Raw genomic sequence first — 24,149 nt, forward strand, 5'->3', positions numbered from 1 at the left:
GTAAGGGGGTTACATAAATTGCAGAATTAAACAAAATATACTCCACTATGCCTGGAGGTGTCCATGGGAAGTGTGGATTTAGTGCCTCCTTCATTTGATATGCCAACTTTGTTTATTTTCTGGCAACATTATTTACTGACTGCGCTTTGTCTTACCTCAGGTCTATGGATCCATCATGACAATACTATGTTTAACTCTCACTGTGATTGCACTAAAATGTATATTGTTCAATTACAAATGCTCAACAAACAAAAAGGTAAAATAATAAATGATTATTGTGAGAGAAATAATGGAAGGTGTCATTTTCATTACAGTAATCATAAAATAAACAAAATGGGAAACATTTTAAAAGTTCCTACAGTATACAGTGAAAAAACATTATTTGGCAAAGTGTTGCCCCATACGTCAGCAATGAGTTGGGGCAAGTTGGTGTCTGCAGATGACTGTGTAAAAACATGTATGGGGCTCAGATTCCGATCAAAAAGTGTAATTGGTAAATCAGGATTTTGACAGATCAATTGGAGTTGTAGATTGCTAGTGTATGGTAACAAATAGCAGACCATTACAAGTAAAAGGAGTAACTTTCAAGATTGGCAGATATGTATAGGCTGAAAACTGTCTGCAAATCACTGAAAAATAATGTACTGTAGGGACGCGAATTGGGGAATCTGTAATTGGGGGTAAACCACAAAATCTGTGAATTGTTTTTCTGTAGTTGCTGTCACATGGGGCCCTTTGCACTCACTGTAAGCTAGCATATATTGTGCTCAGATTGGAGTATTAGCTATAAACTACTGTATATAAAATGAAACAAAACACATGGGAGACAACTGAATAAGAATTTAGCAGAATAAACGTGATAGTGTGTAACGCTCAGCTGTTTCTTTGTCAGGTATTGTGATTACCATAAGCTCCTGTAAACTGCTGACCTTTGGTGGCCATGACAGAAGCCTTTGTCTTTAACCATGCCAATATACAGTATCTGACTATGTCCTGTCTAGTTAAGCTGAGGGACTGATCTATGCTGGCCCTTCACAAATAATTCAACATGTTTCAAACTTTTCAGAGTTCAAAGAAAATGGCAAGTAACTTTGCAATTATAATTACTACTATTGTAATTGAAGGAATATCATTTATTTCAGGTCATTTATTTGTGAGGTTTGGATAGGACGACACTTTGATGCAGGGCATACAGTATATAGATCAATGTTGTACTTTCATTTAACTCAAATACTAAAATGTATTTCTTTATATAACAATCTGACCCTGAGAAAACATAAGCAATATATGCAAATAAAAAACCCCAAGTATAATGTTATAAAGACAAATTGGAACAGTTGAGCACTAAGAATTTGAATTCAATTTGTTATAGATACAGACAGAACATACATACAACCGTAACCTGAAATGTGAGATTTGTGAATGCTCTTACCCGTTTCATCACTACAGCTGCTGCTGCTGAAGTGTCAGAGCAGTGACTCAGCAAAGACCCCAGATCGGACTTTCCCGTCTATCCGTTGAAAGGGTGATTGTGACAAGGTCATACAACAGGTGGTGTGCAAATGTGAGACCTCTCCATCACCTAGCTATAAAGTACACATCAAATAACAAGCCTATTATGGGACGCAATTCAGATTTTGGAAGTATGGCTGAAGATATTTTATTCTATCAGAATGCAGAACCTTCAATCTAGGATCCCGGCTGTCGATCCCTGCCGACAGCTGTGATCCTGGCCTGTTTGCAGTCAGCCCGACAGCTGAATGACAGGCGGGATTCAATGTCCCACCTGCTGATCGGCGCAAAGGGGGCGTGGCCATGAAAACGGGCGTGGATTGGTGATCTGCAGCCAGGACCACGACAATCCACGTCCGTTATCGACAGAACGGGCCCAACAGCTTCTGAAGTCGGCCCCGTTCTGCCGTGATCCCGCTTCAATGCGGTCACTAAAGACAGCATTGAATAGGGAGCCGCCGCTATTTCCCTGGTCAGAAATAGCAGTGGCACATTGAATACCCCCCTAAATGTAGAAATAAATATTTATCTTGTTTAAACTAGATTTATTAAACTATACGGTATTGTTCAAAAAGTAAATAACTATACTGGAAGTAACTTTAGTAATAGTTTAGATTTAAGTGGAGATCCTTTAGGAAGCTCAATATAAGTGTGCCTAAATATCTGTTACTGCTCATCGGTTTTTAGAGAAAGAACGTCAAGTTTGGACAATAATAGTGTAGTAGGTGTTAGGCTGGATGCGCAGTATAAAATTATCTGTCCAATCTTTTTGGTTAGAGCATAAATCTGGTAATGTATGGCAGCAAATGACAATGGCCAAAAATGGATATTTAGACAAATTTGTTAAAGACATTTGATTTAATTAATCTATGTGAATGACCATTTCCCATCATTTTCTCCCATACATTACCATATTTATACTATTTGCTCTTAAAAGCTGGAAAATGGACAGAAATGGTCATTTAGATAAATTGATTAAATGAAATAGATTTATCCAACTTTGTCTGAATGTACGTTTTTGTCCCTTTTCCAGTGTTTGCAAGCAAATGTTCAATTGTCCTTTGCTGCCATACATTACCAGATTTTAGCTCCAACCGGAAAGATTGGACAGATAATCTTATAGTGTGTATCCAGCTTTAGAACTGAACTAAGAATTAAGGACACTAGTGCACAGTATTTTGAGGTGCATCTCATAAACTAGATTTCATTTTGCATAGCAAAGTTATTAGGAGTCAAAGTGGATTCCTTGCTGTATGGAGGTGTGTATGGGTGAGCACAGTCTGCTCATAGCTTGCAGGTACTGTAGATTGGGATTGCAAAACCACCATTCATTGCCAGCTTTAACTAATAGCTTTAAAATAGCAACAGGCATAAATGCTATCCAGCCTGGTCAGTCCCGTACTTTTAATGTGACACACTTTTCACCTGTACATTACAAAAACACATTTCCACCGTGACAAGTGTAGCACATTTATATGCTTCTGAGCGATATTGTTCACAGTGCATAATATCATTAACGATGTGCATTCCCACGCATCATTAATGATTTTTGATGTCTTCTGAACAGGCAGGTCAATTTGGCTATATAGCCAAATGGGATGCGGTCAATTTCCCGGCGGTCAAAATCCCGACGCCGGAATCCTAAAACTTTCTCCCTCCGTGGGTGTCCACGACACCCATACAGAGAGAATAAATTAGCGTGCCGAGCGTAGAGAGGCACCAGGACCGCTGCGTGGCGAGCAACGCCCCCCCCCCCCCTTGTTGGGATTTTGGCGGTCGGGATTCCGTTGTTGGAATTTTGACCGCCAGGATTCCATACCGAATCCAGCCAAATGACCTGAATGTTAAGTGTGTACACCCAATATTATATCGGCCATGGCCCCTGTTGTTTAGTGTGTATGGGGGCATTATATACTAAATACACAAATCATCTATCTCTGTGAACCTACTTTCAGAGTATCATAGATGAAATAACATGATATCAATGAAATGCAGAGTATCTGCAAAATAGGGGAATAACTAAACAGTTTTGCTTATCTCTAAACATTAGCTAAGCCATCTGTAAAGGTTAAAGTCTGCTGTGGAACATCATTGTGGTCATGAGTCATCGAGTGCTGTAAAATGGATCTTCCCTCTTCCAGGCCATAAAACAATCCCAGTAGATGGTTGATAATAAGTATGCGTAATTACAAACCACACTTTTATACTGTATTTTCTAGGTTAATATGTAACATGTCGGTTATAGATCCTTAAAAGGCATACACACAGAGCGATGTGAAAGTGATCTGACAAGATCGCTTAAAAACATAAAGCAGGGATCATTCTGTGTATATGCCCCTCAGCAGCAGCGATGCATGGTCCTGCACGGTATTGCCTGTCTAGATCTTGACTGAATGCAGTCAAAATCTAGTCATCAAAAGTGTTCACTCACCAGAGAACACTAGCCCACCAGGATCGCAGAGTGATATGGGCAGAATGGCAGAGTGACATGGGCAGAGAGGGGTAGAGTGACAGACAGACATAGGATGGGATGTAGTTAGCTAAAAAACCCATTTCAACGCATTATCATATGTACTAAAACCTGGCCCCCCACACACCACAGTACAGATATCGCGGGGGGCTTCAGTCACTGCACCGCGATTCCAGCCGCATGTTAGGACATATGTGCTAGCATCGCGGCGGCCGGGTGGTGATGTATGTTAATACATCCCGCACATGGGGAGAGAGGGGAACATGGGGAGAAAAGACAGTGGTAACTCACTCGGCCTGAGAGGAGCTGCCTACAGGTGCCTGCTGCAGACCCTTGTAAATGTCAGGAGGCTGTGAGTGAGTGGGAAGCTACCAGCAGGCTCCGGCGGGTGGGAGGTCGCGCTAGCCGGCTCATTCTATAGTACAGTAAGCAGGGGCTCCAGTGGGTAAGCGCGCTCCTGGGACACAGAGTGCTTGGGGCAGTGGGGAGCAATGCATTTAGCGGTACAGTGAGCAGGGAGGAGCTACAATGTGGACGGGGAGACAATGAAGTTAATGTCTCCTTGAAGACTGGTGCCCGGCGGCAAATGACATCCGCCCCTGGCTCCCCGCACGGTCCCCCCCAGCGGCTGACTCCGGACCTAAGAGTCCGCTTACCTCCTCCTCTCCCCTTATTGCCGGCTGATTCCACTACCCTCCTCCCCGTTCCGGCATTCCGCTCACTACCCGCTCGGCAGACACGCGCCTACTGGCTGCCTTTGTGAACACTGGCCGCGGCACCTCAGAGCACCGCGGTGCAGTTTTGAAACCCCTGCCCTAACCCAAGATATCACATGAGTAAGCATGGTCACCAGTTGTAGAAATGTAGATAGCTGCACATCGTGGGTGATGTCACCACTCAGACACCTACATGACTAAGGGATTGACTTATTTGGTATAAGGATCCTATTTTAATAGCCACTCAACTGATTATTTTTTATTAAATCTTTTAAAAATAATCACTTTTAACAATTAAAATTAAATAAAAAAAATATTTAAATATTTTAAAATATAAAATTATGCCTAAGGTGTGTCTTGTACCGTGTCCATATGTTCCAATGGTAACGTTGGTAATGCCACTGTGGCGTTGTCAACACAGGAAAACCAATGACATCTGTATACCCCCTTTCACACAGAAAATAAAGCCTGGGAATTACCCTGGTCCAGGAGGGTAAATCTTTTTTTTCTGTCTGGGAGGGGCAACACAGACCTAAAATGCCAGGGCTTTGACCCTGGAATTTCACAGGGTTTTTCCCAGATCTTAATTCCAAAAACCTGTGTCTCTGGCTGTCTGAATGTGTTCAACCTGGGTTTTGGGGATTATTACACATCAAAAGGCACCAATTTGCTCTCCAGAAAGGGTGCTGGCTGATAGGATGTTTCTCTGTCTGGTAGGGCAAGGCGCTGGCCGCTGAGGTCATTAGGGAGCTGCATGTGGTGAAAGGGGAGGAGGAAATCTGCAAACAGATGACTGGGACAGTCAAAGATACCACATTGTACTCAAACATTGCAAATATACTGACAGCCAGGGGAATATTTCAGACACAGCATGAGGTTGTAAACGACCTACAACAAAATACTACTGAGTAGTAACTCATCGGCCATGGTTAATGCAATGCAGTCACCAATCTCTTTTCATGACCTTATCTCTGTGTGCCTTTTAAACTGTCCTTTCCTTATGACACACAGTATAGTGCAGGCATAAACAGGCTTCGGTATGAAAAGGGGCGACAGGAAATACCTGGGTTTTTGGTGCTGTGTGAAAGGGGGTAAGAGCTTTTAGCTGAGTCTTACCGGGCTTTTGTAACCAGGAAATACCTGGGTTTTTTGTATTTTTCTTTCTTAAAGTGGTATTAGAGTTAACAGATCTTCAAAAGCATAATCCACGGTCCAACAATGTCCAAAAGGCCCTGTGTGGCACTGTTGCCCAGTTCCATCTATAACCATTGAACAATTGTATCCCCCTCATTTCCTGAGGGCCAATTCACCTTATTGGGCATTAAAATCAACCCTCAACCCCTCCAGTACCATTATTTGCCTCCCCTGTGGAAGCTCAGAGAGTGGAACATGCATCAGGTGGAATTGAGCATAACATTTCCTGCTGAATTAACGGATTCAGTACTGAATCCCGGCGGTCGGGATCCCGGCGTTCAGAATCCCGACAGCCAAAATCCCGACAAGGGGGGGACGTGGATCACCCCCCCTTGCGGGCTCGCTGCGCTCGCCATGCAGCGGGCCCGGTGCCTCGCTACGCTCGGCACACTCATTTATTCTCCCTCCAGGGGTGTCGTGGACACCCACGGAGGGAGAATGTGTCGGGATTTCGGCGCTCGGGATTCCGGCGTCGGGATTCTGAATGCCGGGATCCCGACCGCCGGGATTTTAACTGCATCCCGCATTACCAAGTGCAATTTCTGCAGCATTGACTTTGGTGGTCAGACACTGCAACCTCACTCTCGGGGTAGCTGGTAATCAGGAGGAATCCATTCTGAAAACAAATTTTCGCTATAATGCCGGGAGACTGAGTGGGATTGTATAGGTGCTTTCACTCTATTCAAAGTTAAATGACCTAAGAACTGAGGGCTCTTGTAAAGTTCCAATTGCAAAACAGAATATAAAGATGTTAAGGGTACCAACTACTCCTTTTTCACTAAGGTAATTTTGAGGGTACATTTACTCCCCCTCCCTCCCCCATCTCCATGGCAAACAGAAAAAGGGTATCCACAATTGAATATGGTTTGTTTTATCCTGCAAAGACAAAGGATTGTGGCCAGTCAGCTTAAAATATATGTGACTATGATATTGCATTAAATAATGTACCACTGAGAGATGCAGAATAAAAGGAATGGTAACAGTAATGATTGGTAGACAGAGAAGAAAGGGTTGAAACTAGGAGCATATACAGGATGACAGGAGATTCTAACATCTTGTGTCTGATGCGTAACAATAAGTGTACATCAACCACATATCTTTTGAATATGTAAGCTCACAAATTGAGTAAAAATGATTGTTGGGGTGTATACATAGAGAGAGTAAAGGACAATTTCCTTTGAAGCTCCAATTACTCATGTGCTACTATCTAATCAAAATCACTTAGATGAATCAACTCGTATGTACACGACTTAAAGGGCAGATGTACTACCACTTGGAGAGATAAAGTACTGGTACTTTATTTCTCAACGTTATTACTCTCCAAGGCTTATTACATCTCCAGCTTAAATTTGAAAGGATTCTCTGGTGATTCTGCATGTTATTGTCAGGGTTCTCTGGTGATTCTGCATAGATAACTAAATTGTGTTTTTGTACCTGTTGCTCATTTATTGTTCCATGTGCAGTATACTGGGAAAACAGAAGGCATACAGTAAATGCGCTTTTCAAATAGCATACAGTAGCTTTTTTCCCCTCACTGTTTGACTTTGATTCTTTTCTTATATTTACTGTTCATTAGGATGGTCCTTGAATGATGCACCATTGATAGTGCCATTGGTAAATTATGAGAATTCATCAATAGTTTGTACCACTAATGCACATTCCTGTATGTGAGACTTGGTGGTAGTGGGTCAATCATGAACGAAAGGGCGACTAAGTGCAAGGACTGATCTATGCTCCATGCTGGCTGTCCTGCGAATAAAAAACAAAGCCTTTACTTTGTGCTTCCCTAATTGTTTGGACACACTTGTTAATAAACTTTTATAGCATACTGTACCTTCTTGTGAATTTGTGTATTTAGGTGCTGACCATGAAGTAAACTACACACATTGTATAACAATGGATATTCATTTCACTTTTAGGGTAAATAATACACACACACACACACACACACACACACACATATATATACATGAGACGGCACTCAAAACTTTCTTACAGCAAAAATTACACTATTGGAGCATCAGATATCCATAGCAAAAAAATAAAACAACAATCTGAAACAAGGGGCCTAATTCAGCCTGGTTTGCTATAATATAGAGAAAATGCAGTGGACTTTCGAGCAGAGAGCCGCTGCCCAGAAAGAAAGAAAAATTGGCCCTTGCAAAATTGTGAATGCTTCAATGCGATGTAGTATTCGCAGATCCATTTGCAAAAAATCAAACCATTGAACAATTTTTTTGGTACTTATGTAGTATCTGGGCTGCCGATTTTTTGATTGTATGCCTTAAGTTAAGGCATACAATCAGATGCGATGCGATGCGATATCGCATCGCATCGCATGCGACCATCGGATGCGATGACCCGATTTTTCCATAGGAATCAATGTTAAAATGGACTGAGTCCATTTTAACATGGAATTCAATGGGAAAAAGGGGTCCTTTTCATACCCCTACTATCCAAGTGGGCATGGAGTTGGATATAAACCTGTGGCGAGCGCAGCGAGCCACCGAGCCCGAAGCGTGGCGAGCGAAGCGAGCCCCGCGAGGGGACGGTATTCTGTGTCCGCTCGCCACGCTTCGGGCTCGGTGGCTCGCTACGCTCGCCACAGGTTTATATCCAACTCCATGCCCACTTGGATAGTAGGGGTATGAAAAGGACCCCTTTTTCCCATTGAATTCCATGTTAAAATGGACTCAGTCCATTTTAACATTGATTCCTATGGAAAAATCGGGTCATCGCATCGCATCGCATCCGATGGTCGCATGCGATGCGATGCGATGTACCCGATTTAGAAATCGGCAGCCCAGATACTACATAAGTACCATTTTTTTTCCATCTGGCCAGTCTAGGGCTTCCACTTATCTGCTCAAGAATCAGGCTGGAAGTGGTCATCGCTGAAGTCAGAGACCCACCTGAAAAACACCTGGGGACACCAAGAAAATGCCATGTATCAACCAAACTACAACTACTCAGACTTCTATAAGTACGGTGATTTATTCGATATTTGTCACTGCACATGTGCAATGCAAATGCTTCACGGTCATTCGATAATCAAACAGACTGTGAACTTCCTATTAGCGATCCATGCTGAATTAGGCTCTACATTTGGATATCTGCTGAGTAGTAATTCTGGCCACACAGTAGAACAATTTATGGGCCGAATGCTCAATTTCAACAGCTCGTGTGATGCATTGTGTGTGTTTCTGTGCACTTAGGGCCTTATTCTGGTCAATGCGTAATTTCCGAATTCTTTCGGATTGGCATTTTTTAGCCGTCTGCGCATGCGTGGGCAACGCTATGCGCATGTGCCACGCACGATCTCCGTACTCATTCTCACTAATACCGTACAGAAATGTGCACCGCATTCACTCGGGAAATATGGGCGTAATATGGGCGTCATTCGGAAGTACACAGGGGCGTAGTTTCAAAGTGGGCTAAACTGGGCGTAAACATGGGCGTACACGAGGGAGTGCACTAATTCTGGTAGGCGTGCATTCGGACAGAACACAGACTGCAAACGAACCAACAGCCAGGAAGTATGCGGTCTTCATAAGCAAGTTTCACTTTGCGGACACCACTCGGTCATGCGCTAGGCATTCGGATCGCCCAATTAGTACGGCCGCACCTGAACCACTGTCAGCTGAACATAATACAATCCACTCCTCTACTTATTACTCACACTCTTTTCATTGCTTCAATTGGAACCATTGCAGCCTAAATGGACCATTACTAAACACAAAAATATATGCTGAAAGTATGGCTGCATTTTTTACACACATTTACACTGCAATTGATGACCAATAAAAACAATCCCTTTTTAATGAGGTAGCCTAATTGCATAAGTGTGTCATGTGTGTGATGTATGAGTTCCGATGATAGTAGTATGTTTTGCGGAAATACACCGCATCGGTGCGTACGGGCAGGTTACCGTCCGTTTTGACGCTGTAAGACCGTGCAGAATATGTGTGTGTCCACCACACACGCAAGGTTTGGATGTCGTCCGTAAACACGCCCCCTTCTTAAAGAGTGAGTCCGTCCGAATGCGGAGGACAGGTGGGCGTTTCTTCGTACGATGTCCGCACAGCGTGGCGTGCAGTCCGCTCCGAAAGAATTCGGAATAACCTCCTTAGTGAGGTGTTTTCAATCCGACGCGCAGACCCGCTGGTCATGAGATGGATCTTATGAATTTACCTGCTGCACGTAAGATCTGAAGATGCTGCTAAGGACCAGTATGCTGTACTTGCAGATCTCACGATAAATCATATGTGAAATTACACATACAAAATCTATAGAATTTAGGAAGCCGCCCTGAAGTTCAAAGGTAATCATGTCTATAATCTTAAATATTCCAAAGTGTTCTAATGTATGGCTAGCTTAAGTATCAAAGCACTCTCCAAAATAATGAAAGTTTTTTTTGTTTTTTTAGCAGCAAACAGAAGTTTTCTTTTATGTGTGCTAATTAAAGCACTGCTGTGAGTATAATCATAATTACTGACTAGGGGGAATAATATATTTTTTCCTTCTTTCAGTGCTGCACAGTTGAAAATATCAAACTGCATATTTAGAAATGTGAGTTTTTAAAATCATCTGTCACAAAGGTTTGACATATGCAACTCCATGAAGTGATAGATAAGTAAAAGTGAAATCTGCTTCCCTATGTAAAATGCAAAAGTGAATAAAAAAAAGACAAATTTATTTTCTAAAGTCAAAATATTTATATAGAAAAACTTTATTTGAACAATTCAAAAAGAAGTAAAATGTTTTATTTGTAAAGGTAAAGTTGTAATGCGAGAACAGGGAATTACATTGTATATCCAATCAAAGTAATCCATATCATCAACAATTCTATTGAAAATTTAGGAATTAGGAATATGAAGCACCTACTGTATTTATAACTAATGACATATCCTAGTTAAATATTTGCGCCAAAGATAACATCAAGAATTAGATGCATCAATACCTATATCTCTATAAGCTTAGTAACAAATAAGTAAACAAGTAAAACTACAGTAAATATATATATTTGATGGGGGACGTGGCCTGGAGTAGGCCTCCGTGCGGACGACCCATTCATGGATGTTCCTTCCTCTTTTAGAACACGGCATTAGAGATCTGTTCTTCAAAGCTGGAAGACTTTTATCCTGTTGGATAACTGGCCATAGTGAACGCGAGGAGGAGGAAATAACCTCATCTGCATTAGTGAAGTCTCTCATGCACCCTATCTTTCCCCCAATAGTTGAGTTTTGAGAGAGACTACTTCAGTTGGAGAGCCGCTGGATCTACAAATTAGATACGATGTGGCCTAGAGGCCTCAATGAACAGTGGTTCCTTAATATGTTCCTATAAATTTAGCATTTTATATTAATGCACTCGCTTTTCTCTTTTTCTTGCTATAAGTATTAGATATTATTCCTGTCCCAATTGGTATTAATTCCCTTGCCTCTCATTGATTGACATATTTGACAGTTATGTGTTTTTGTTTGCACATGTACAGCTAGATACACTTTGTCTCACTGTATTCATTGTTAATACAGGAGCTGCTCGTTAGTGATCCAGTGCAGGGGTTACCTAGCAACCAGTGAAGCTTTCCCGTCCTGCTGCCCGGAAGTGCGCGGTGGACACCCGCCCAGGAAATTACACGGGTGGGTCTGGTGCTCTCTCTGCTATATAGGTAAGTTTGTCTGCTTTTGCTTATTGTTGCCTCTGATTTGACAAAGGAGTTAAATCCGAAACGTTATCACCATTGAAAGTTACCAGGACTGGTAGTGATATTTTGTGCTAAATCTGAGTGAGTGCCACGGATCACACACATATATACCATATATGACGAAGTCCGTAGCTGTGAAGAAACGCGTTGGGCATGGTTACTGGTTCCCGACGTAGTGACGTCCTGGTCTGGTCCATGCTGCAATCTGTGGACTGATCACTGCCTGCGGCTTACCATCGGCGCCTGGTCCGGCTATACCGCTTTGTCCACACGGCAAGCTTTCTACTGTTAACCCTATGTATGTCAGCATTTATTTAAGTGAAAAATGTCATTGATTTATTGCTGATTGGTGCCCTTCATTTCTCTCTTTTTACACACACACACACACACACACATATATATACACATATATATATATATATATATATATATAGATTCTGTTTGAAGCAGGCACTCACCATAAATCATCATCTCAGTTGAAAAAGAATTTATTTCATAGAATATCCATCATTAGTCGACGTTTCGGTCCACAACAGGGACCTTTGTCAAGACAAGTGTTTGTCAGTCAACAGACCAGGAACACACTGCCTGGTGTTCCTGGTCTGTTGACTGACAAACACTTGTCTTGACAAAGGTCCCTGTTGTGGACCGAAACGTCGACTAATGATGGATATTCTATGAAATAAATTCTTTTTCAACTGAGATGATGATTTATGGTGAGTGCCTGCTTCAAACAGAATCTATATATTTGGGACTTTGTTTCCTCTAAAGTGGAGCACCGCAAAGCTGTTCTTTGAGTATTTGAGTGCGGTTCCTCGATATGACTATATATATATATACACATATATATATATATATATATATATATATATACACACACATATATTGTACAGTGAAGTCTTGCTCGTAAAGAATAGTAATCAGAATATATATATATATATATATATATATATCCACGACTCGGACTGGCACTCTCTCCTCAATAATCCATAGCCTCCGTGCCCTTGTAGAAATTGTGTAGGCAGATAGGGAATCCCAACAAGCAGGACCCCAAACACGGCACTGGAAGGTCTTTGTAAATAAATGGACTTTTATTTTCTCAACGTTTCGCGGGATTTAACCGCGTCGTCAGGAGAAACAAGCAAGACAATGGTACATACTCACTACTCACCTTATGTAGAGACCAGCACGCTGCATCCCCCGCCCACACACCGCCAATCACGGAGACCGTTCACACCTGTAAGTGGCGCACAGAATGACATCATGCAGCCACAACAGTTCTGGGTTGCTTAGCAACCAGCGTATCTCCGAGATCAACAGAGCTGGCCGGCGTTAGCAGAACAATGCAAGTCCCAACATAGGTTTTAAAATATACAGTTGGACAATACATATTACAATAAGAATAAATTAAAAAGACAAAAATACATATAGATACAGTTAAGAATGACATTTAGTAACACGTCACAACATACACATAAAAGAAATTAAGAACCAACAGTCAAATAGTTTCAATATTTCAATTAAACACAGTGCTGTGTGTCAAGTGCATCTAGCAGATAGTAGATCTACATCAAAGTATTCCAAGCAATACGCTCATTAAGGCCCCTTGGAGACACAGTATCCAATCTGTATATCCAAGATGCCTCCAAGCGTAACAGTTTTTTATTGCGATCACCCCCCCTAATATTCTCTGGTACATGATCAATTATTAAGTATTTGAGAGAACAAAGCTGATGACCATGCATTTTGAAATGCATAGCCACCGGCTGGTCACACGGTTTCCCCATCAAAGCTGCTTTAATGGCAGATCTATGTAAAGCCATTCTTTCTTTAAATTTCCTGGCGGTTTTGCCTACATAATACAAGCCACACGGGCAAATAATAATGTAAACCATGAATCGGGATTCACATGACAACACATGGCGTATTTTATATTTGAAGGCATTGTGAGGATGCTTAAAAGTGCCACCCGTGATTAAATAACCGCAGGTTACACAATTAGGACACCTATAACATCCAGGTTTTTTAGCAGAAAAAGTGTTAAGTGTTTTATGATCACTTATGTCGGTATGTACCAATAGATCACGGAGGTTTTTACCTCGACGGTAACAGGACAGGGGTCTAATATTTTTAAAGCATTCCAACTTTTTATCAGAAGCTACAATTGGCCAAAGGGATCGGGTTGCAATTGGCAGTACAGGACTAGACGTGTCAAAGGTAGTAACTAATGGGAAAATTGCCTCTTTGGATTTTAACACAGGTTTTAGAAGATCTTTACGATGTAAGCCTAAAGCTTTACTTTTGGACATTTGTAGCTGCTTAAGGGGGTACCCACGTTCACGGAACTTATCAATAACTTTGTCCAACTCAGATTAGAGGGATGACCTGTCACTGATGATCCTCGCCACCCTCACCATCTGTGAGTACGGAAGCCCTTTTTTCAGGTGGGGTGGGTGATGACTACTAGCTACCAATAGGGTGTTCCTATCAGTCTGCTTGGAAAAAACTGATGTCTTAATTTGTCCATTAGTAATGCTTACAAGAACATCCAGGAATGCAATTTCCGAGTTACAGTACTACATTTAAAAGTAAATTTGATGGGAGAATCTAATTCATTTATTTCCTGCATCATGGCCAGGAAGGTGCTCTCACCACCACCCCATACCATGAACACGTCATCAATATATCTACAGAACATCTGGATGTGCGGTCTGTGGCGGTGTGCAAAAAATACACTCTGTTCAAAACCGAACATGTATATATTTGCATATGATGGTGAGACCGCCGCCCCCATCGCACATCCAGATGTCTGCAGATACATTTTACCATCAAAAACAAAATAATTGCGGGTAAGGATAAGTTCCAATAATGTCAGATATAATGTAACATCAAACCCGAAATTTTCAACCTTATGACACAAAAAGTCCTTAACTGCCCTCAATCCTTCTCCATGCGGAAATTACACGGGTGGGTCTGGTGCTCTCTCTGCTATATAGGTAAGTTTGTCTGCTTTTGCTTATTGTTGCCTCTGATTTGACAAAGGAGTTAAATCCGAAACGTTATCACCATTGAAAGTTACCAGGACTGGTAGTGGTATTTTGTGCTAAATCTGAGTGAGTGCCACTGATCACACACATATATACCATATATGACGAAGTCCGTAGCTGTGACGAAACGCGTTGGGCATGGTTACTGGTTCCCGACGTGGTGACGTCCTGGTCTGGTCCATGCTGCAATCTGTGGACTGATCACTGCCTGCGGCTTACCATCGGCGCCTGGTCCGGCTATACGGCTTTGTCCACACGGCAAGCTTTCTACTGTTAACCCTATGTATGTCAGCATTTATTTAAGTGAAAAATGTCATTGATTTATTGCTGATTGGTGCCCTTCATTTCTCTCTTTTTACACACACATATATATATATATATATACATACATACATACATATATTGTACAGTGAAGTCTTGCTCGTAAAGAATAGTAATCAGAATATATATATATATATATATATATATATATATATATATATATATATATAAAGGAAAGACCCTTTCCTGCGCTTATAGAGTGAGAGCAGCACCTCTGAAGGGTCTTCTGTTAGACAAGACCCAATCAAATAGACATAAAGAAAAAAAAGGGGGGATCAGAGTGCGCTAAAGAACAATGAATGTCACTTAAAAGGTTGTATATTTAATATTTAATATAAAATATAAAAAGTACACATATACATTATGTACAATAAAACACCCTTCTTTGGGGTATTACAGATATGCATATATGCAAATATGCACAATACAACAATTGGTGAACTTCAGTAGGATTTGCTCAATTCAGAGAATTCGTAATCGCAGATACAAGGCCCAACGTGTTTCGGCAAATCAGGACTTCATCAGGGGCAAGATATTGCAATCAGTAGTCACTGTAATTTACAATGATACATAACATCAATTACAAGATAACATATCAATACAAAGAGAAAGAACAGGAGGAGGAGATGGAGAGAAAGGGAGGACAATGACCAAGATGAAAAGACCACAATTGATACCAAAAAGTGAGTAACTGAAATTAGCCCATGGTCACCACGTGGTGAATTGATGATAAGAAACAAACCTATGGAAATGCATTGAATTTCCATAGGTATGTTTCTTATCATCAATTCACCACGTGGTGACGATGGGCTAATTTCAGTTACTCACTTTTTGGTATCAATTGTGGTCTTTTCATCTTGGTCATTGTCCTCCCTTTCTCTTTGTATTGATATGTTATCTTGTGATTGATGTTATGTATCATTGTAAATTACAGTCACTACTGATTGCAATATCTTGCCCCTGATGAAGTCATGATTTGACGAAACGCGTTGGGCCTTGTATCTGCGATTACGAATTCTCTGAATTGAGCAAATCCTACTGAAGTTCACCAATTGTTGTATTGTGCATATTTGCATATCTGTAATACCCCAAATAAGGGTGTTTTATTGTACATAATGTATATGTATACTTTTATATTTTATATTAAATATACAACCTTTTAAGTAACATTCATTGTTCTTTAGCGCACTCTGATCCCCCCCTTTTTTTCTTTATATATATATATATATATATATATATATATATATATATATATATATATATATATATATATATATATATATATTCTGATTACTATCCTTTACGAGCAACATTTCACTGTACAATCCTAACTATCCTCTAATGTCAAACCCGAATGGCGCCTTTGGGTGACTGCAATAATACATCTCTGTCAGAGGAATGCCTTAATTATCAAGCTTACCACTCAGAAATGTGCATTGTTATATACCTGTTTTTCCTCTTATTTGTCTTACTGTTTGGCGGGTTTTAGGTTAACTTGTCTAAATTGCAAAACTCAATAAAAATGATTAAATTTAAATTGGAATTGGTGGTTCTCAAATGTGATGCTGAAAAATGTGCACTACAGTATGTATCCAATCAGATAGGTAAAACATAATTATTTTCCTTAAATAAAAACACAATTATAGATGTGAAGGAATTCTTTAGACCGGGAAGTTGTACATAGCAAAAAAAAAAAAAAGAAAAAAAACCCCTACAAATTTCAAATGCACATTAAAAGCAACCAATGGGCCAAATTCAACATGGATCACTAATAAGAAGAAAAGCAATGGCCTGCAATCATAAAAGTTACCACCCAGAGAGAAAGAATAAAACAGCCCTTGTATTTACAAGCACCAAAACTTCAAACAGTTTTTTTTCTATCTGAGTAAGATCCATGCTGAATTAGGCCCAATATACATTATCTTAAAAATACCTTTTATATAAAACAAAATCAGTCACCACTACAATGTTCTACTGGATTAGGGAAAATCTAATTTCTGCTATTATATGGCACACTACATACGTGTCTCTTTTGTTACCAAGCCTTCCAAGAAACCCTGTGTAGAAGAGACCAATGATAACTTCTTATGACAAAATGACGTAATCCCTAATCCCTTATCCCTTTTGCAGTACATCAGGATAACAGAACCCTAAGGAAGAGTTATGTATACATTTTATTATCAATAATATGCAATAAGCCATTTTATATTATTTATATTACTTAATATTTTCTCATATTGTAATGCTAGGAGAAATGGAAGTGCCAGACAAATGTAAACTGCTAGGCATTTTAGGGTGAAGTGAATCTGCCAAAGAACAGGATACTACGGCTTTGCTTGTGTATGATAAAGAAGAGGAATGGATGGTCACAAGTGACTTTTGGAACAATGCGAGCACAACGAAGCATAACTACAGCAGCAGTAGCAGCGGCTGCCTCCGTACCCTCCTCATTAACCTCTACAAATGATTTGTGCACCACTTTAGATAAAACCAAGTCACGATCACCAGACATGCCGCTGAGATCGCATTTGCCGATATCAAAGGCGTCACTCATCCCTAAGCGGCTGAGAACAGACTCCAGGTCATAAAAGTCTTCTAGTTTGAATTTAGGGAAATGGAGTTGAACTTCTGTCCTGTGCAAATTCTCTGGATTGGTCCAGTCCGCAAATTTCTCATAAGTAAGCTCCTGTTCAATCTGAGAACAGATAAACACAGTTTACTAAAAGGTTAATTGGGCGTAATGCTTGGGAATAAAAGTAGTAAACATTAATCATATCCAGTATATATGTAATTTGTCATCAACAAGCAAATAAATCCCAGTTTTAGCTTTACCAGAAAACCCCTAAAATATAAATGATAATGATATTTTTTTATTTTATTTTCTAATGTGTACATTTTTTTTTGAGGCTTATTGGATTTTCTTATATCTCTAATTTGCCAAAGTGCCCTGCAAACATATTTTTTATGGCTGAAGTACAAAACTGGAGCCGTCGAGTCGCACTGACGGATTGAGCCAGTCTCACAGGAACCAGCTGAGATACAATAGTATACACTTCAAGGTTCACCAAAATATAGTTGGATGGTTGGATGTATTAATATATATCCATCTTCAAAAACTGGTATAAGTGGTATGACTGCCCTAACCTATAACTTAAGGCATTGCATTAGTCAAAACATGTGTATAACAAATAGACTGGGATATATTTGTCAACTGAGAGACAAATAACAAAATGTTTATTTTAATTCGTATAGATGTCACATATACATGCAATATCAATCGATTACTAAATCCCCATAATTAACATATCTATGCTCATTTCCATCACAGCAATTGTAAAAAAAAAAAAAAATTTCATAAGGAGATCAAGATCGTATTGTACCTGCATAAATCACATATTGATTAGTTATAGATTTTTGGTAAGGAGCAAATATCAGTGCAATATATATTACCGCATTCACTTCACTTTATCACCAGTTTTGAAATCTAAATTTAAGGATTAACGTATGCAAGCAAGTTTGCTTTAAACCCAATTTGAGTGCCAAAATCAAAATCTGCTAAAAATGCCGGCGTCGCTCACATTGTTATATAAACTTTAATAAAAAGTGTTAAAAAAGATTATATTTCCTATAGAAGATAAATATTACAGATCATTATGATTAATAAAAATGGTTGCTTGGCAATTTTCACACCTATATTGACAAATTTGCTTGGCACTCAAAGGGTTCATATGCAAAAAGTATTAGCTCATTTTACCTACACCGCGATATCCATCGTTCTTTCGGTTCTAGATCTAAATACTGAAAAAAACTATACCATTGACATCTCAATGTAAACAACAAGATAGGCGTGATGATTGATATGATTAATTACATTATGCTTTACTATTAAACAAATTTAAACAGGGGTTTAGAGGTTACTCTGGTTGAATTCACAGCCATGCGAGTCCACCAGACGCCGCTTACTCTCCGGTAACCTTAGATGTGTGGACATTCGGCAGGAAGTGGGCAGGCGCAGCAGACATACGGTGATGTAAGCTGGCAACCACGTCCATGGGAACGCCCACGACTATCCACCGCCCCAAACCCCCATCTTACCGTGGCCACAAACACCTGGCATATGTACATGTGTAGAAATGCGCCTGCGCCCAACATCGGCCCCCCGTGTGAACACACAGAGGATGTGAAGGGATAAGAATAAGGGTCTTAATGTATTCTAAGTGGTGGGGAATAAGAAAAGAGTTTTAATTAATGATCTGTTTAAACCAAAGGAAATGTGTTAGAACCCATAAGAAATTAAACTTTAATCATTCTAGCAGTAGCCAATAACCTAATAGTGACAATTATCAATGCATTAGAATGCATTTGTGCCATTTCACAATTTTATTAATTTATACCTGAAAGAAAATCTTTGCAAAAATATTGCACTGAACTAATTTCCAAGTAATATTTTAAGAGGAATGTTTTAACTCAGGTTACACTAGCTGCTATTCCCTGACCTTTACACATGTGCAAATGTGTAAATATTTGCTGCTTTGAAAAAAAAAAAAAGAGGGACTCCATCAGGCGCATCCCAGTCTCTCAGGGGTAGGACCCTGCCAGTCTCTGCTTCAGGGAGACGGGCAGGGTAAGGGGGGGGGGGGGGGGGTTGCGGGGAAGTGGGGGCAGGTGACTCGGGGGGAGCTCTGTCAGAACGGGCACGCGATCATCTTGTGCGCGTGCACCCTTCTGACAGCTGGTGGGGGCTCGCAATTCTATCGCCAACCCCTGCAAGGATGGAGCACGCTCCATCTGTATGTCCCCATATAGTTATAGAAATCTATATAATTTGGGGAAACATATTAGCCAGTTAAGTGGCTGAAGTCTGAGTCTTTACAAGCTTTGGCCACTGTATTAAAACTAATAATATTGACTCCAAAACAGGCATATTTAGTTGTTCCTAAAATCCAGTGTTCGGAACTGCCAAAGAAATAGCAATTGTACAAAGTGCTGGTATGTAAATTAAACATCTAATCTACTTCATTATACATACATTTCTATTTCTTAGTAAAATGTGTCAATCTATGTCGTACATCATGTTACACAGTGTGGTAAATGCTAAGATAAACTGTAAAAAAGTGTATGTTTGACTACAACAAATGACAAATATTGCTTTACTGGGACACGTGTTTTATTACATATGAAAAACATTGAACTTCACCTTCATAAAATATAATGCAATAATTTGTGTCCTTTTTGAAGTTAAGACACATTACATTTCAAATTATTCAGTAGAAAATAGAGTTAAAATAAAGTTCAACTCCTATATTTCAACAAAAGTACTATTAATATAAACCAACTCTAAATCTTAACTACAGTAGACTACAGAAATGCCACTAACCGCCATTGCTGTATATCCCTTGCATAATATGAATTGCATCAAAAGGAAGAGAATTTGGCCTCCACCCAAAATATTTAAATCACAGGAGGGAATACAAGTAACTCAACATCGTACCCAGGAGAGTGTACAGTTCCCATTGCGAATGCATGAAAACACCACCATGGAAGCCTGTTCCATTTTGAATTATTTTAAGTTAGCAAATTAATAAACTTTTATATTTATTTTTTATTTATATTATTTTTTTTTCCCTCCAGAAAACAAGTTTGTGTTTTCGAGTATTACTACAATGCAATGTTCAGAAATGTACAGTACATGTATATGAATACGTGCTTTAACTGAAAGAGCTAAAAGGCATTTAGGAACCCTGGACAATAGGTGAATGTTGCAAGATGCCTTTTTACAAATTGGTTCAAACGTATATGTTTTAGGTGTTAGTGCCCCTTAAGGAGAAGTGAATCTGCCACAAAACAAAATGCTACGGCTTTGTGCATGAGTGATAAAGAACAGGAAAGGATGGTCACAGACAATCCTTGGCACAATCATCATACAGCGCATCATCATTATTCCTGCTGTGGCTGCAGCAGCCTCTGTACCCTCCTCATTCACGTCCACAAAAGACTGGTGCACTACTTTAGAGAGGACCAAGTCATTATTCGTAGACATTCCTGAGAAGTCAGCTTTGCTTTGGTCAAAGGCATCAGGCATCCCCATGTCACTAAGCACAGATTTCAGGTCATAATTGTCTTTTAGCTTAAATTTCGGTACAGACAACTCCATTTCTGTTATGTCCATCATTTCTGGATTTGTCCATTCCAAAAATTTGTTGTAGGTTAGCTCTTTCTCAAGCTGAAAAAACAAAAACATTGTAACAGGTCACTCAGAGTTTGTTACAATATGTAGGCTGTGTGTGAAGAATGAAGGGAATGTAAAGCAAATATTTGTGCATGGGGTGTCAAACAAGGTAGGGGATGTTAATATACATGTATCTGCTTTGGGGACCCTCAGCAAAGGTAGATATTCTATTACTGGCCTTATCCGTATCAGCTTCTTTTAAAGCAGTGGTCTATAACCTCCACTGTTTATGGCACCCAAGGCAAGAGGAAAGACTGCATTCACCAACTGTGAAGGATTGAAAAAGAGGGAGGGGGTGCAGACCAATAGCAGAATTCAGAGCAATCTATTAGTTCATGCTGCCACACCCCTGACGACTGCTGATAGATCCAGCCAGCAGCATGGCAGGCAATGCACTCCTTTATGGGATCAGAGGCATTCTTAAAATGTAAATTTACAGAACATATATACTCTTTGCTAAAAAGTGTTAATTTCCCTATGTATAAAGATTATGGACCACCCCATAGAAGCCATTTTTAGAATGATTACATTTAATTTATAACCCCACTATTTTTAAATGTTGTTCTGGAAATTGCAAAATGGATTTGCGAATAAATAGCGATTAGCGATGCATTCGTAATTCATTCCCAATTTTGTCAATGCATTTGTGATGGCATTTATCCTTTCCTTCGGTGGCTTTTAATCGCAATCCTCGCATTCTCTCTACAGCAATCCATGCTAAATTAAACCCTTTATGTAAAAATCGGTCTTCATGCATGAGATTAAAGCCGCTTATACACTGGGCAACTTCAGCCACGTGCTGAGTGATCTAGTTTAGCACAGATTGCTCAGCACACATCACTGACACTCATGCGATGCACCAGTGATGTGCTGAGCAATCTGTGCTGACCAGTGTTCTGCCAAGAGAACAATGGCAATCTGACTAGATCTGTACTACATAAAGTCCAGATCTAGTCAGGTGATGGCAACACGATGGACCGTGCATCATTGTTAGTCAGGGACATACACACAGAGCGATCCGTACTTAATTTCTAGCCCCATTTGTATGCCACCTAAGACGTATCAGGATACTGTGCTGATTAATTTGTACATCTATAGACATAGCAACATTTGTACATCTATAGACATAGCACAACGGAACTTGACATGGAAAAAAGTCATGACCTCTACACATCATGAAGGTGTAATGGGTCCAGAATCTGTGTCGTTGGACGCAGACTTCAAAGACCCAAATGATGAGATCCTATGGCCAGCCAGAGTGTCAGTTTATGCAGGCTGGCCGGTATCTCAGACCCCGTTTAACTAAAGACACCTCCTGCTGCATTTACTTTTTAATGACATGGAATTGCGCAGCGTTTTTCTTGTGGCTCTACAATTCCATTAAATTTATGAAATAGGTATTGATGTGACAAAATTTTCCATTATGCACAATTTAAGGTTAGGTAAATGTAGAAACATCAGTAAGGTGCGGATTTCTTCATTCCTAGTTCCTACACATTTGTGGTACCAATGTTTGAAAGAACAGTCCATCCGTCTATCTATCTACACACACACACACACACACACACACACACACACACACGTAACAAACAAGCCAAATACACACACACACACACACACACACACACACACACACACCCTCCTAACAAACAGGACAAATTATTATAAAAATAGAAAGAGAATTCAGAAGATATATACTAAAATCAAAGTACATACAAACTGCTTGGAATGGTTTGGAGAGTCAGACAGATTGATCATTTACCCCCAAAAAATGACCCTGCAATTAAAAGATGACATCACATTTACCCCTACCCCACCCACACTTGCTTGGTCTTCAGAAGATGCCTGCTCAGCAAGGCTGAACGCCCTAGTTTCCGATTTCACATTTTAATCCCAGATGTTTAATAAGTATAATATCTTTTCTTGTTAGTAGATTTTAAGCACAATTTTATCCTCTATGAACCAAAGTATGAATTTAGCAACATACTGTATAAATATAACAGCTCAAGATGTTTCCACAAGGCTCCATATATTTACCATGCACAAGCAGATTCAAATTATATGTGGCATGTCTATATTGTAGGCATTCCCAACCTCGGTCCTCAAAGCACAAGAACAGTGCAGGTTTTAGTGATATCAAGGCTTCAGAACAGGTGTTTAAATCAAAATTGCTAAGTACTAAGTCACCTGTGCTGAACCATGGATATCACAAAGGCGTTAGTGTGCCTTGAGGACCGTAGTTGTGAATTTCTGCTAGATTGTGTGTGTGTGTGTGTGTGTGTGTATATAATACTGCTGCTGTATCTGCACACAAAATGCTATTTCCCTGAAAACCCTAACCTAGCATTTCATATGCAGATACAACTGCAGTCACACACAGATTAGGCATGCCACATATTTTATTCAGCAGAAACTGCTTGTGCTCAGAAGCTTTCCAATGTTAGCAAAGTTGAAGGGAACTGCCGAATCACGCATTTGTTGTGCATAGCGAATTGAGGCTACATGTGGGAAGACACATCTGTATGTGAAGATAGTTATCAAGCAAGTAGACATTTCCTCCCATTTCCTGTGAGTGTCACCTTTATCTGAATTATGCAGTACATCTTATGTTTGCAAATATGCTTTTGATCAATGCCAATAATTCCTTACATTAAGCAGGGGCATAGCATTTTGTAGGGGACCACACTCAAAAGCTTTTAGAGAGAGTCACCTCTCCCCACAGTAGTTGCTTACTTTATGTCCCATGAAGCCCAAGTTAATGTTACACCTTATACAGGATAGAGCCATCCTCATCTAGCCCTTTAATAGGATTAAGTCAGTGGTAGCCAACCCTAGCCCTCAAGAGCTACCAACAGTTCACATTTTCCAGACAACCTAGCTGCTGCACAGCTGCACTCATTAATCACTGACACATTTTAAAAGATACACAGATGGAGCTAATTAGCTCACTTGT

The 24,149-nt window shown here is 40.0% G+C and overlaps 1 protein-coding gene across 3 annotated transcripts in view; it reads right to left on the reverse strand.

Annotated features, from left to right (window-relative positions):
- Positions 1 to 17,122: 17,122 nt before the first annotated feature.
- LOC146080586 (serpin B6-like) overlaps positions 17,123 to 24,149 on the reverse strand; it is a 46,395-nt gene continuing 39,368 nt past the window's right edge. Inside the window, exons 7-8 of one of the 3 annotated variants that reach the window (XM_083188039.1) lie at positions 20,866 to 21,190; positions 17,123 to 17,343 (exon numbers count right to left, since the gene is read on the reverse strand). In XM_083188039.1, coding sequence (XP_083044165.1) covers positions 17,258 to 17,343; positions 20,866 to 21,190 — 411 coding nt within the window. In that variant the 3' untranslated portion in view covers positions 17,123 to 17,257. Of the gene's footprint in view, positions 17,663 to 20,116; positions 21,191 to 24,149 lie in introns of those variants that run through there. The other 2 variants (XM_083188037.1, XM_083188038.1) reach the window with 2 other exon arrangements.

The sequence above is a fragment of the Crinia signifera genome, chromosome 5, assembly GCF_055691185.1.
Source record: "Crinia signifera chromosome 5, ASM5569118v1, whole genome shotgun sequence".
Lineage (NCBI taxonomy): Eukaryota > Metazoa > Chordata > Amphibia > Anura > Myobatrachidae > Crinia > Crinia signifera.